A 15501-nucleotide genomic window follows, 5' to 3' on the forward strand; every position below is an offset into this window, starting at 1 on the left:
GAAGAGCGTCTTAAAGGTCAAAGGTAAAAAATGAAACCATACCGACTGCGTCGGAAAAAGAGTGTGTGGTGAGGTGGTCCATTTAACCCAGTAATTTATGAAAGGGGTTTCTTGCTATCATTTGCTCATTTGCAAAAAAATTCTTAAAAAAGGAGGGGGTGTTACAACCCAGAAACCCTTCACTTGGATCTGCAATTGATTCAGTGTCAGAATGTATCCCTCCTCAATATCTATATTTAAGAATTAAGCGTTCCATCTAAGAATCATGCAAAATAAGAATTGAATGATTATTCGAAAATAGATCTCATATTTTTATTTTAAATGTAGCTTGAGCAGTGGCAGTTCGATCCTAGGGAAAGATCTGGTGTGTCTATTATTGGATAATTTTGTTAATTACTTGCACAATCTTTGCAAAATCAGTAAATGAAAGCCTAGAACCCCTTTCAAAATCTTTTGTGTCGACCCGGTAATGTTTCTTGAAACATCTCATTTTAGAATGAATAATGATTACATACATGTATGAAGATTTCTAGGAAAGATATTTGAGGTATAAGTTATAATAGGATGTGTTGTCTAAATCAGAGTTATCTCCCTTAAAAATGTTTCTAAACACTACAAATAAAATTATTTTATGATCAAGTTACTCAGAATAATTCTAAAGAAGTAAAAATATGTGGTCATAAGATAGAGTGCTTCTTAATGACTATCATTCTATATATAGAATAACATCAGACTTGATTCGTTGTTCATAGTGTGAAAAGAGCAAAACAAAAATGAACCAAGAAATTCATATCCTCACACAGAGATGTAAACATAATACACATGCATGAATTCGTTTACATTTCATATGGATGTAGCAATACCAGATGACACCATCTATCACAGGCTATCGTGGTACGTAGAAGTTTCTTCGCTCAATATAATTTGCCGATTTGCACATCCCCTACATTGCTAAATGAAAATTTGATGTATGCGTCGCTGATACTGTTATTATCCAGATGTAGAACAAGTGCAGACGAATGGTTGGTCAGTTACTAAGATTTACATAGTTTATTGATCCAAATTGTGTGTTATCTCAGGGATGTAACAACCAAAATATATAAATAAGAGTTAAACATCACTTTACTACAAGGAAATCGCAGCAAACTAAAGGTACCAGTATCGTATTGCATATCCCTGAGCGGGTGTCAAAACATGGATGCTATAAAAATATAGTGCATTTTCTTTTTGCCTCTCTACAAACTAATGTTTTGTCAAAAGACATGAACAATGACTTATAAAATAGAGTAAATATCACACTGTAAGATGAAGAACTTTTTTAAAAGAAAATCTAACATAATATCATAAAAATGTTCCCCTAAAAAAGTTGGTTTGGTGAGTGCAAAACGAAAGTGAAAGTAGGGAAAATGGCTATTTATAGTTCAAGACTACTTTTCTGTCCGATCTTCGTGGACTCGCCCTATTTTCTTTGCGGGAAATTATTTTTTTACATGTCCTTAGAAATGCTACATAAGTGAAAGTTTTATTGAATCAATTTACATATTTTTTTTAAAATATGCACTTCACTATAGAAGTCTATGGGAAAATTAATACGATACTGAGACCTACATTTCTTCTGAGGCGGGGTAATAGTGCAGCAGTTTCGGTAAAATGGCGTCTATTTGGGCGTTTTTATTGCAGTGAAACCAGTTCCAGTTTTATAAAAGTTTTCTGAAACCTTCTATTTATTTCGAAAACTAGTTTGAAATTAGTTTGAAACCAAAACCAGTTTTTCAATTTATCGTCGTAAAACTGAAACTAATAATGGAACTTGCGAAACCACCTCCGGGCGCGGTTTCGGCGGTTTTAAAAATGGCGACAGTAGCAGACGTCCTCCTGCAATGTGAAGAATGCAAGGCACAATTTGTAAATATTGAGGAGAATAATTACGGTGTGGAGTTTGTGATTTGTATGGAATAAAAATTATTGATCATGAGACATGATCATGATGCCAAATTAGCTGCTGATTTTTTGATTTTGCGATCTAACGCTAAAAAAATACAAAAAAAATAGTAAGGGCTACGTTTCGCAGCTAGTTGCCAAATACGTGTATTTACCGTACATGTATTCCAGTTCATTATATTTTTTGTATTCACTAGTTACAGATATTGCATTGAAGATCATGTCGTGTTTTTGTCCTTTTTGTATATGTTTTTTGTATATCTATGTATATCTTTTGTTTGTGTTGTTTGTCCGTTTGTTTCCGCATTTATTTGCCAAAACGACTTATTACTTTATACTTTTAACTGCGATCACTTTCATATTTCATGAGTTCCGTCAACATCTACAATTCATCGCCAACGCTAATCAAATTTTGTATGGATAGGGAAGTAAGAATATACTCGCTGCTTCGAATTCATGGCTTTAATTCGTCTCTCACATTCAGTACAAAATTTTCACTTCTTGGGTAGTTTGAGAAACTCGATAACAACCTTCATAGATTTGTTATAAATACAAATAATGACTTTTGAAGGTAAATCTTAGAGTGTTTATATATCTGCTGAGGATATTGGGTGACCTGTTTGTAAAATAGTTCTGATTAACATTGAACTTTCATAACCGAACAAATAGTGTAATGAATAATGAAAAATAATAATTACATTGTCGCTCTAAGCACTTCCGTGTTCTATTATGTTTTTGTAGTTCCATCTATGATATTGAGATTTTGGCGTCAGTTTATTAGTCCTGAAGCTGTTATTCACTATTTTGAATTTCTATTGTGACATATGCCCTTTTAATCAAAATACACAATATCAACAGATTTTCTGTAAGAATCAAAGGATGAAACATTAAGCCTTTCCATGAAATCTTACTCAATATGTTATATGAAATATAGAAATTGCTTTTATTTCTTTTAAGTGTCATTAATTCAAGGTATGAATGACATGTATGCAGTGTAAATTTTTCATCAAGGGGAGATAACTCACTTTCCCCTATGATTCAATTATAACTTTTAACTCGCTTTTCTACATGTACGACAATTCAAAGACGAACGAATTGCCAATTCGTCTCCTATGCGTCTTCAATAGATCCTAAACTGTGTGCCCATATTTTCGAAGTTGTGTATTTCTCCCCGAGTATGATTTTTTTTAAATTTATTCTTACAGATTCTATCACTTAAGTCTTTCTTGTATATAATTTATTTTCATGTCTTAAACTTATTACATTTTGGTTTAAATGCTGCTGATAAGAGGTTACTCCTTGAACAACGTGTACAGCATATCGAAATTTCTAATGTTGATATAGGTAGAGCTTCTGCATCAGTTACCCTATTGACGAATTATTGCAATGCTTTATTATCATAAAATTGGAACGAAATACAATGGCAAAAGTTTATAATTGCACAATGCAACTTTTATCTATATATCAATATCAGGTACCTAAATGTCCAAATTTCAAAAGCTTTTGAGAAAAAAAATTATACTTCTATAAACTTTTTTTCTCAATCTACAGTATTACTAATCATCGCGACATCAATGCAAAAATGAAAGTCTACGTTCAATCCTGACAAATTTGGTATTTTGTCGCATTTTTATTCTTCAGGGTCTTCAACTGAAATAGCTGAAATAATTAAAACAATTGGTATCGATCAAAAAGACATGATACAACATATGGTGGAAAAGTTCTGGTATAAAATAGAAAGAAGTTGTCATTTTTTGCCATAATTCTATAACTAAAGGTAAGTACTGATATCATTATGATTTGTTCAAGCCTTTTACATGATTTTGATTTATTGGTATTTCATTCACACTGTACTAAACATCCGTCAAATGAGATATGCATTGATTCAATTTTATTTCCGAGTTGATAATGCTTAATAGTCTCCAGTGACATACATGTAAGCACATAAATTAACTATTTGAAATATACATTAGAATTGATGCTAATACCCTTCCCGACTACCTGCTGTTACTCCTGGTTTTGTTTGGGGGGGTTGTATATTGCTTGTGCTTTAGGTTTGTGTGTGACGTCTTGTTTCCCTTACCTTCAGTTTTTATCAGTAATCTTTTTTTTCGGCTCGCTACATTGTGTATATAGATCGTGTTTTTTTCATATGTTCACTTTAAGGCAATATGTTGGACGTATTTGAATCTTCCCACTGCTGACGCTTCGGAATTTTTTACTGATATTCACTTAAAGTCTTTTATTATTTATTTATTATCTTTACCAAACAAACGGTTGCTCTTTTCCCTATTTTATGAACCAAACTATAAATTTAAAAGCTGTCCCGTGAATATTATTTTTTAATCATATTTTTTTTCTGTTATATGTCGTCGAAAATACCGAAGCGTAAATAATGAGACAATTCAAATACATGAAAATCTAAGCACCTGGTCTGACCGTCAAAACACAAGAAAGATGATCTAATTTCACAATGTAGCAAACCAAATTAAATAGATTACATATAAAATTTGAAGATAAGGAAAACAAGTCGTAATACAAAAGAGCACTGGCAATATGAACTCCCACCAATACCGTGAATGACATCATGTCCTAAACATGTCAAGCTTCGCCAGCGGCATCGGTTAATTATAGTCCGGATATAGTGAATATAGTCCGGTAAAAGTCTACGAACAATGCTCTCCTGCACAAGTTTTAAGTAATATGTAAGACAACTCTTAATTTATATGACTTGTGACCTTTATCTATCGATTGTATGATTTTTGGATTTTCAGGTAGCATCTATGCAAAAATGAACTGTGTACTATCAGCCGTTTTACTGTGTGCCTTGCTGGCAGGTATGTTCTGAAAGTCTTTTGTTTGTCATTGTTCACATGTGCCCAATTCTGCAATTAGTAGTATCTCTCTTACAATTTTTAACTTAAATTCTTACATCTTTTAAGTTGACACATCAAATGTGCACACATGAGGCATACTTAGTAGCTTATGTGTGTGTCTCAGCCAAAACCACGTAAAGGAAATTCCAATAGAAACTAAGTTTTAGCTCAATTCCAGTGTGCTTTTCGAGAACGCGTTGAATATATGTTTAGCATATGTTTAACATGTGTATCATATATAAACTACAACATAACTTAATGTAATCATTTACACTCTTTCCATATGGTTATCATATGTTACACTTCATAAAAATATCCTACATGTCAAGCACTTTTGTACTAGTAGATTTCACATGATTTATAGTTGTATAGTAACAGTAGCTATACAAAACACGAAATCATATCTTCCCTTGAAAAGTAATATGTTTAGTTAATTAAAAGCTTGTCTAGTTTCAAATGAAAAAAAAGCAGAGTTTTCAATACTTTTGAACTGTTGTCATCTCTGAAAAAACGTTAAATGATAAAGAATGTGTACATTAGGAACCGATGACCAATGGTGTACTTTGAGTCTTTATAATAACAATAAATCAATTAAGAAACACGTAGTAGATAATCACAGAAATATTTAGGTGTATTGAGTACAGTTCACCCTTAAGATCACAAATGAACTTTTAACCTTCATTTGATTACTTGTAGCTACAGTTGATGCTGGGGATCACTGTAAATGTTACAAAGTCGCAAAAAAGTCCAATAAAATAAAGAAATGGGAACAAGCCGAGGAGGTCTGTGTTACTCTCTGGGTGGACACCTAGTGAAGGTTGATCATGAAGCTGAGAACAACCACATTATTTCTTTTCTTAAAACAGAACCAAGTAAGTCGTCAGACTGGATTATTGTGAGGACAAAACTATTTTTGTTTGTTAACTTACAATATCAAATGGGAATGATTTATAATTTTTCTTTGTTTATCCATATTAGGGAATTGTAATCCTTACTAGTATTGCTGCCGTGAATTTATCAATTAATAAGAAATAACTTAAAATAAATTTTATTCAATTATGATTTGAAAGCATTGATAATGCTATCCGTCCTCATTTAAGTGTAATTATGTTTCATTGACGGACACATTGTAACCGGTTAAGTTCAATTTACGTTTATGAATACAAAGGAAAATTAATTTCGACCAACCCAAATTTTGAATAGAACATCACATTTGATTTTTCAATGGATGCGAGATAACCAAAAGAATATCAGAAATATATTTGCATGTTTTGTAATTTTGGTTATCATTAAATTCTTGACAGTATACACTTGTTTCTAGTGGCACGAGGTCAAAAAGGTTGGTACATTGGTGGAAAATCTATCAATGGTGATTGGAAGTGGTCTGACGGCACAAACATGGACTATATGAACTTCCCATCTTCAAGGCCCATGGCAGTCGATCCTAATAGTCAAGTCATTAATTACGCTGCCATCTTTAAAGATGGAGGTGCCTACAACTGGGATTACGTCACTTCCAGAGAAACAGACCTCGGATACGTTTGTGAATATGATCACTGTTAAATAAAAAAATTGATATAAGTGTTGTTGTATAATATGTTGATTTGAGAGTTTCCTTTAAATTTGTATACCTTCAAAAGAGGAATGAAAGAAAAACTGGCTCGGACGTCGCCCAGTATAAAAAGGTCCGAACCTGACAGCAGATCGGACACTCTGTTGTCTTGTAAGCATGTGGTGTCCCCAGATGGGAATTTTAGCACACTCACATCTGGTATGACCGCTATAACCTTGGTTCCCTTGATTACTCTTTCAAAAAACATAGCATATTTTGTAAATCTACGTAATGATATACATCTCACTTTATTCATTCAGAATTTATGTATAATTTGTAATTTATTCTGCTCTTTACATATCGTACTTGGATCGTTTTGCTTACTGTTTTCGGACTAAGGCGACGAACTTCTTGTTTCTGAATTGTACTATTATTGTCATTTCGATATTTTATCGCCGATAGTGTTTCAAAGAGTAACTTTCTCTCATCAGCAACATTCTAACCATAGGACAATCTGAATAAAATTAAAATTATGTACAAGAAGTACTACAAACCAATGTTTTCGAATAAGGAAACCAACTCCAGCATGACGAAGTTCTAACATGTGCAATGAAACCTCAATGTTTGAATGTTGTGTGTGCAAAATTCAGTAAACTTCGGGTCAGAAGGGTCTGGCCACTGAAATGTTGAATACCCTCGGGGACATTTAATCCACCAGGAGTGACAGAAACCTTATATATATATTGCGAAATAGATAATATGTTATAGAAAAGCCTCAATTATGAAGTCGATTTTCATTTTTAATCCATATTTTACCTTTACGTCAGTTTCGTATTGTCGACAGTTAATACAAATTATCAGAAAATTTTCTCTTCATTAATATTAATATCGTGTATTTATATTGATATTGTGAGCGTTTCTTTGGTCGATGCATCACATGATAAATACAGATAATGTGAGTCAGGAATTTACTTCTCTAGTCACTTCTCGAAACGTGGAAATAATTGTGATTAGATTTTTTTGCAGTTCGATTGATCAAACAATTTGCAGAGTTGTAAATTTGACGGTCAAACGTCTCAACATTTTAGATGAAAATAAACAAGGAATTGTTTGCATAGATATTTCCTGGCAGAGACTGTTATGATAATTGAAATGCTAGACACTCAGGAATATGAATCTCTATCGTCAGATATAATTTAATATGTAAGGATTCAAATTGTCGAAGTAAGCTACCTACTACAAGCGCACAAAAATAATATCACTGGAGAGATGAAATTGTACTTAATAAGCTGACAGGTTCTTTTATAAAAGTGACCTTATTAAACACAACAATTAATGTGTTACCCTACCGGTGCACCTGGTCCATACTCCCAGTTTTAGTGGAGTCCGAGTTGCTCATTTGCTTTTGTTACTATGTATGTATTATTTTAGTTGCTTTATGTTCTTTGCTGTGTGTGTCTGTTTTCCACGTCTGGTCTTTGTCCCTGGATTACATTCTTTTGATGACTGCTAGAACATTGGTTCCCTTGATTACTCTTACCCAAACTCTGCACCTCACAAAATTAGCCAGAGTCAAGAAAAAAAAATAACGAATAACACACAAACACCACAAAGCGAGAAACAAACAAAAACAATTTAGATTGATGTGTATCAAAATTTAACCACGACAAGATTTTATCGTGCACCGGTACCACCGGCGTCATCTGCTAGAATCAACCATCAATTGTCTGATCCGGTATTCGAATAAAGATGAAACTACGACGGGGACTAAATTTTTTTTATTGCTATGCTGTCTTTTTTTTTTGGGGGGGGGGGGAGGCAATATATACCGGTTTCTAAAGCTTGTTTTGAGTTAATTAGAATGGTATCAACGAAAACGTAGTACACGAATATATATTTCTCTGTATACTCGATATTTAAAAATCATCGTTTATACAAGAGAAAAGGTAATCTGTTTTTATAAAAGTGCCAACTAGAGAAGACTTGTCTTGTGTATGAATAATAGAACAATGTAATATGTATACTTTATCATACCCTTATACCATTCATAATTGTAAATGATGTTTGAGTATTCTATGTGGACCATTGTCTTTAAGTATACAATGTAAATTATAACTGTATTGATTAACTGAAACCTATTGACAAAGAACGAAAGTTGCCACCAATGTGAAATCATAAGGGTAAATAACAATAACAAAAGAACTTGAGACAAAAAAGACAATTAACTTACAAAAATCAAATAAAAAGTGTGAAAATTGACAAGCTACTTCAATGCATTGATGACATGGTGTCCTGGAAACATCGATATCAGGGGCCAGATTACTTAAGTTGCATGGTTTAAGTTAACGTCACTATTTTCAGACCGTAGGCTTATCCTCGTTTATTGCCGCAGATAAATTATGTGAATAATTGCTTTATGCTAATGAGCTCTTCCAATATAATTATTTACCTTTGAACTTATTTATATCTGATATTGTTATTAAGTTCCATAGTTTCCATTTCTGGTTGTATTATGGTCACATATGCCCAACATATGCTTCTGTAGATCCGTCAATGTCACAGAACCGAATCCGTCAGTGTTTCTGTGCTTCAGGGACCAAAATAGCATCTACCATTAAAAATTATCAACATTGTCATAAAGGAACACTCGGTAGTATAAAGCTAACAAAATTTACGTGTTGAGAGTCATTACAACATTGGGTGAGTTGTATTATTATTGTAATTATCATTATTATTATTTGTTAACTTGTGTGATACATTTAAATTCTTGCGCTTTGTGAACGTACTTCTTACAATAAGGCTTCTGAAACAGGGTTATATAGTTACAAGATTATAGCCATCGGCTCGAATCGAGGTTCCCTTTCTTAGAGTCTGTATTCCGAAATATTTTTGAGGGGTGTCGAAAATTCGAGTAAAGGTTAATTAACTCATCTTTTTTGATTGCAATCGCTATATATACTCGCCCATTAGTCAGTTCTCTAATTTTCAACAACAACAGAAAAAACTAAATGCACAAAAAAAAAAAAAAAAAAAAAAAATTAGAAAAAAACTATAACTATACACAATGTCGTTTTTGTAAAAGTTTATAAGTTATAAATTAATGTGATATTGTAGTTCATTACTCATTAATATTTAAGTACCAGTTCATATAGAATTCAGACACTGTCTATAATAAAGTGATTCATGGTGAAGGAAAAACCACCAAACAAACTTTTTTTTTTCAATCTACATGTGCTGTATTTTTTACTTAATAGTTGCCCTTTTCATATACAGATCTGTAATTATCAGAAAATCATACATTTATCTCCTAATATATATCAACCAAATCGAACAAAATCAAGAACGATAACTCTTGCAAAGTACTAATTTCAAGTACAATATACATAAATTTATCTAAAAAAAAAGCAAATATGACTGTTTATGTGGTCTGTAACTGATTTTTAATTGGTAATAGAAGTGAATTCGGTGGGTGTTTGTTTTATAAGGACTGCTACTAAAAGCATCTAGTCATGGTTTCAACTTATACATTCACAAAAACAAATGTTGACTATAAAGCTTTTCAAAAAATGTTGGTGATAAAATAGGATTTATATTATTGATAATTATTGCAAAGTGCTATTTTCATGTACAAACTATATAAATTTTATCTCAAAAGTGCAACAACTGAACTACAAACTAAAACTGGTTATGCGGTATGTAACTATTTCTAGGTCAGAATTGAATTCTGTGGGTTTTTTTTTACATGCATGAATACCCTCCTATCTGATCTTTATAAAAAAAAACTGCTACTTAAAACTTAGCTGCCTTAATTATAGGATTCTCATTGAAAAAGACAAAAAAAAAATTCCTGCAAAAATCGTTATATCAATTTTCAAAACCCAATTAACGAATTAAACAACTTATTTTCAAAGAAACCAACGACATTTGTACATCAACAACATAAAACGGAAGTCATAGACTTTATTTAACTTTCTACGTTTTATTACATTTTATTCTTTCTATCCCTATTTGATAAAAGAATGATTTGCCTACATGAGATTACTACTAAAACAACTACTATGAGGTTGATGCTTTATCGCAATCTTCTGTCAAAAAATGCTGGTTACAATTCTATTCATGTATACATCAATACTTAATTGTTAATCTTATTCTTATTCGTATTTGCTATTTGGCTTCTGTAGCAGGCTTATGTTGCTACAAGATTGAAGTCATCACTACAAAAGTTTTATGGCCGTTATCATGAACGCGTGGATCGTTACGGTGTATCCATCTGCGCCATGAAAACTGATTTGTTCAACGTGTCATAGTTTTCCTTTACTCGTTTGTCTACCCCGGACTTGATATTTATGAGCAACTCGGCGGGTGTTTCTAGAAAAGCAGAGGACACTTACCCTACCAGTGCACCTGGCCCATGCTCCCAGTTTTTAGTGGAGTCCGAGTTGCTCATTTGCTTTTGTTACTTTGTATGTATGATTTTAGTTACTTTATGTTCTTTGTTGTGTATGTGTGTTTTTCATGTCTGGTCGTTGTCCCTGGATTACATTCTTTTGATTACCGCTTTAACCTTGGTTCCCTTGATTACTCTTTCATGTCTGGTCGTTGTACCTGGATTACATTCTTTTGATTACCTCTATAACCTTGGTTTCCTTGATTACTCTTTGATTACCGCTATAACATTGGGTCCTTTGATTACTTTTTCCAACTTGGTGGTTTTCATCTTGATATTGCCATTTGTTATTAGGACTTTCCTTTGTGATTGTTCTGTTTGACCAGTGGCTCGAGTTTATCAATTCGACGTTTTGGAATTACTTTTCATGACATAAAACCGATACATCATTGATGTTTACAATCGCTTGAAAATGCAAGTATCTGATATGCATCATTAATAATTTGAGCCATATATGTATATCGAATATTTTAAAATGTAAATACTCTGCTACTGTTTTTATACAAAATTTCAGAATTTTGATAAAACGTTTTGAAGACAGTATTTAATAACAACTTAACCTTGGTTCCCTTGATTACTCTTTTACATGAAGTAGGTTAATTCGATGAAACTCTAAAACAATGGGAATTCATAAACAACCAATGTGGGGATACTGCTTGTAAACACACAATGACAAGATTTACTAACTTACTGTTGTATTATTTTATTGGCAGATTTACGCAGAAATGAAGTTTGCACTGTCAGTTATCTTAATTTCTGCATTTCTGACAGGTATGCAATTCTGTATCGGAAGATTATTTCTAATTCCTCGTGTCTTACACCATCAATACATAATTTTTCTTTTGTCAGTTTATCTATTCTGGTTTTATAAGTAAAATATCAATAAATGAGACCGATGCATTTCATCACCGATTCGTTCTACTCTGAAATACAGCAACATGCATATTTTGATATTGCAAGATATTTCATTTTCTATTTTAAAGGATGAAACAATTTACACTATTAAAAAATCGTAATAACTAATCGCATTCTAAGTGACTCGTTATTAAACAACACTTTTTGCGGTTGAAAATTTCGTGATTTTTCTTTTAGGTTAAACTTTATATTCGGATAGAAAATGGACTTTTCGTGATCTCGCAATATGACATTATTACGCAAAAAAGGACTTACTCTTTCTTTATTTTGGGTGTTTTTATTCACTTTTTTGTACTTTTGCTTTCCCACCTCGACTGAGAATATAGGGAATACTAAATCACCGCATAAAAAACAAAAACAAAAAACAATATGTCGTTACGAGAGTATTAGGTTCAGATTACTTGCAGTTTTTGTGGATGCCCGGAAGCACTGTAAATGTTATAAAGTTATTAAGAAACCCCGAAATGATATCTCGTGGGAAAACGCTGTGGAGGAATGCAGATGGAGGCATGGAGGACATCTGGTAAAGATTAACAATGAAGCCGAGGATATGCTTCTCAAATCCTTCCTTAGGGAAGAAAACTGTAAGCAAACCATATTATCAAAATTCTTAAAATAGCATGACTTTGGTACATTAACAGCATATATGTTTAATTTCAGTGACACTCCAAAACAAAATTGAAAGAGGGGTTAAAGATGTTTAAAGATACTATCAATTGTGTTTACTTCATACTTTAAATTTGGTGAAGGAAAACTATAAATATAGTCTTAAATGTAGCTTTTTATAAGGGAAATTTCATATTTAGAACACACTGTTTTATAATGGAATGAGATACCGTATTTATGATGTATTGGGGTCAACATATCATCTTTAATCATTGTTAAACCTTGTATCAGAAGGAAGGGTATTTTTTTTTCATTTCTCCAATTCGATTTGGACTACTGCTACAACAATTTTATGTCTGCTGAATCCGATTGTCATAAGTTTTAAATAGATTTGAAAATTTCGGACTACAATAACTTCATTCTTGGGGACTCGATTAATATTTGAATATACAATAAGATGCACGGTATCACTAGTGGGTATAAATTTAATGGTATCACTAGTTGGCCTAAGATGCATGTTATCACCAGTGGACATTGGATACATGGTATCACAAGTGGCATTAGATGCGTGGTATCACTAGTGGACATAAGATGCATGGTATTTCTAGTGAGTATTGAATGCATGGTATCACAAGTGGATATTAGATGCATGCTACAGTTGTGTCACTATATAGTGGGTAATGGGTAACATGCTTTGTTTCTGTCTTTTGTTAACAATAGAATGATATTACAATCTGTCTGTTACAATATCACCAAGATTCCACGCTCTTGAATATTTTTTCTGCATTTGCCACTGAATATTCAGGAAAGCAGTCAGATGTAGTTACAGATACATAATATGATTTATAAAAGTTTAAAATGGTAAAAGATGATAACAGTAAAATACTTTTTATCACAATTTGTATAAAAAAAAAACTAAGTGTTTCAAATTATCTTAACATGCATACTACATTTTACGTATGACTTATGATGTTATCCCAGAACGTTCTATGTACAGACGCTGTATAGCAGGGATAGGTTCACAAAAATTACACTGACAGTTTGTCTTCATTTGTTAAAAAGAGTTTTTATAGGAAAAATATTTTGAATGACCTCCCAGTGCAACATTTGTTTTCAATTATAAATGTGAACATGAATACAAACAGATTTTAATAACTAAAAAATGTTCCTTAATTTCGAAATATCATCATCCACTCACTGAGACTAACTGACTTTTTCAAACTGCAGCTCAATCAGTGTAATATATAGCATTTTTAAAACATGTTAATTTATCAACTTCCATTATCTTAATTTTCCATATAAATCATTAACATTAATTTTAATTGAGTTGCCTGATTTCAAATTGCTTTACCAGCCTTCAGATATGGCCTTTTACGTGAATTCAACTCAAACAAGATATCCAGTAAGACTTCTGTTGAAATAACGTATTCTGAAATTTCCTGTTCTGATCATAAACTCAGATCCTCCAGTCTGGTATAATAATTAATGCGTCGTTAAAATATGGTAAGGTAGCTGATGTGATACACTAGCAATTGACTAATTGAGTACGTTCTTGTGCGCTAAATAAACATGATTTGCATATCAGTCATGTTATTGTGCTTTTGATGTATGTGTTACGTCATTTGTTTATTTATTTTCATTATTGTGTGTGTGTAATCTATTTTATTTAGTTCACTTCATTGTGTTTGTAGATTTAATGTGTTTCCTTGTTTCACGTTCTGACCATGTATTTGGATTTGCATTGTCCCTATGTTCACGATTCGGTTCTTTAAGTCAATATTCAAGCTGAATACACCTACCGAAATAAAAACTTACTTCATTAGAAAAAACAAATAATAAGTGTGTTTTCTATTTCACCTTTGACAAAACAGGGTAAACTGTTAGGAATATTTTTATTTTTCTAACTTTTTACATTTGGTCCCACTTTTTCTGTTTTTGTTTTAGTGAGAAGAGGTTAAAAAGGTTGGTTCATCGGCGGCAAATCAATCAATGGACAATGGAAATGGTCTGACGGTACTAACATGGACTACACGAACTTTCCATCACAAGATTCGTATGGTGCAGCCCAACCCAATGGAAGAGTAACAAACTATGCTGCAATCTTTTACGATCAAGGGGCTTACAATTGGGGATATGTTTCCCCAAGAAATACCGACCTGGGTTACATTTGTGAATTAAATCAATGTTAAATATACTTATTAAAAATTAAGTCATGTCATATTATGCCCACATGATTCTTACTAGGAAGGGTTGGGAACGAATTCCCGATAGATGTTCTTAGACAATGTCAAGATTCGAACTATGACCTCTTTACCAGACCCTATGAAATTAAAAGCTTGAAATATAAAGCCAAATGCAACACGTTTAAATGAGAAATCAGAACAAATAAGAATAGCAGGGGACAAAAATTTAAATGTGAAAATGAGAGAAAAATCCGAACAACATAAGTAACCCGATTAACCTGACAGAATATTAGACGAAATGTCTCATTGAGTTCAGTATCATTGCTTTCATAGCCCCATCTGAGTTGTTCATGCTTTATCTGACAAAAGAAGACATGAGTTAACAAGACATTCTGTCAATGTGTCGGAGAAGAAAATGCGAAATTCAGAGTAGAGGTTATATGTAATTACCAGTCTCTCGTGGCATCAAGCTCAAATTTTAAAATGGTCGGAATGGATATTTCAACTAACGGGGGTGTCTATAGAATTGTTGGAGTCGTGATGTTAATCAGAACATGATCATGTTTCAAAAGCTTTAATATTTGCATATTTAAAAAGTCGTATAATTAATAAATCCTCTAATATAGGCCAAAAATGGGGTATTAAATATAATAAATGCAGAATATTATCATTTAATTTGTCGCATACCTGTCTAAATTTTTTCTGTCATCGATTTCAACGAGTAGTTTAAAATACAGTGATAAGAGTAATCAAGGGAACCAAGGTTATATCGGAATCAAAAGAATATAATCCAGGGACAAAGACCAGACATGGAAAACAGACATACACAACAATGAACATTAAGTAACTAAAACCATACATACAAAGTAACAAAAGCAAATGAGCAACTCAGACTCCACTAAAAAACTGAGAGCATGGACCAGGTGACCGGTAAGGTAAGCGTCCTCTGCTTTGCTGGAAACACTCGCCAAGTTGTTCATA

The 15501-nt window shown here is 32.5% G+C and overlaps 1 protein-coding gene and 1 long non-coding RNA gene across 3 annotated transcripts; both read left to right on the forward strand.

The window, feature by feature from the left end:
* The first annotated feature begins 1012 nt into the window (after positions 1-1012).
* On the forward strand, positions 1013-7091 carry LOC148598947 (uncharacterized). Of its 2 annotated transcripts, none has more exons than XM_088561432.1 (4): positions 1013-1152; positions 4716-4778; positions 5514-5689; positions 6139-7091. In XM_088561432.1, exons 3-4 carry the CDS (start codon positions 5581-5583, stop codon positions 6378-6380), a joined length of 351 nt encoding a protein of 116 aa, XP_088417558.1. In that variant the 5' UTR covers positions 1013-1152; positions 4716-4778; positions 5514-5580; the 3' UTR covers positions 6381-7091. The 2 variants fall into 2 exon arrangements, with proteins under 2 accessions (XP_088417558.1, XP_088417557.1); XM_088561431.1 differs by lacking the exon at positions 1013-1152 and adding an exon at positions 3234-3718.
* A 1913-nt stretch (positions 7092-9004) lies between these two features.
* LOC148598948 (uncharacterized) lies at positions 9005-14450 on the forward strand. The gene is made up of 4 exons (XR_015918726.1): positions 9005-9069; positions 11530-11587; positions 12139-12315; positions 14282-14450. It is a non-coding gene; the product is annotated as an uncharacterized LOC148598948 (long non-coding RNA).
* The last annotated feature ends 1051 nt before the right edge of the window (positions 14451-15501 follow it).

Source organism: Perna viridis, chromosome 14, assembly GCF_037379345.1.
Source record: "Perna viridis isolate PV_CMFRI_1.1 ecotype Kerala chromosome 14, ASM3737934v1, whole genome shotgun sequence".
In the NCBI taxonomy this organism is placed as follows: domain Eukaryota; kingdom Metazoa; phylum Mollusca; class Bivalvia; order Mytilida; family Mytilidae; genus Perna; species Perna viridis.

What these genes read in the sequence shown, in the direction of transcription:
- LOC148598947 (XM_088561432.1), top strand. Translation starts at nt 5,581, where the DNA reads ATGGGAACAAGCCGAGGAGGTCTGTGTTACTCTCTGGGTGGACACCTA. An exon ending in TTTTCTTAAAACAGAACCAA is followed by an intron (nt 5,690 to 6,138) that starts GTAAGTCGTCAG and finishes ACTTGTTTCTAG; the next exon opens with TGGCACGAGGTCAAAAAGGT.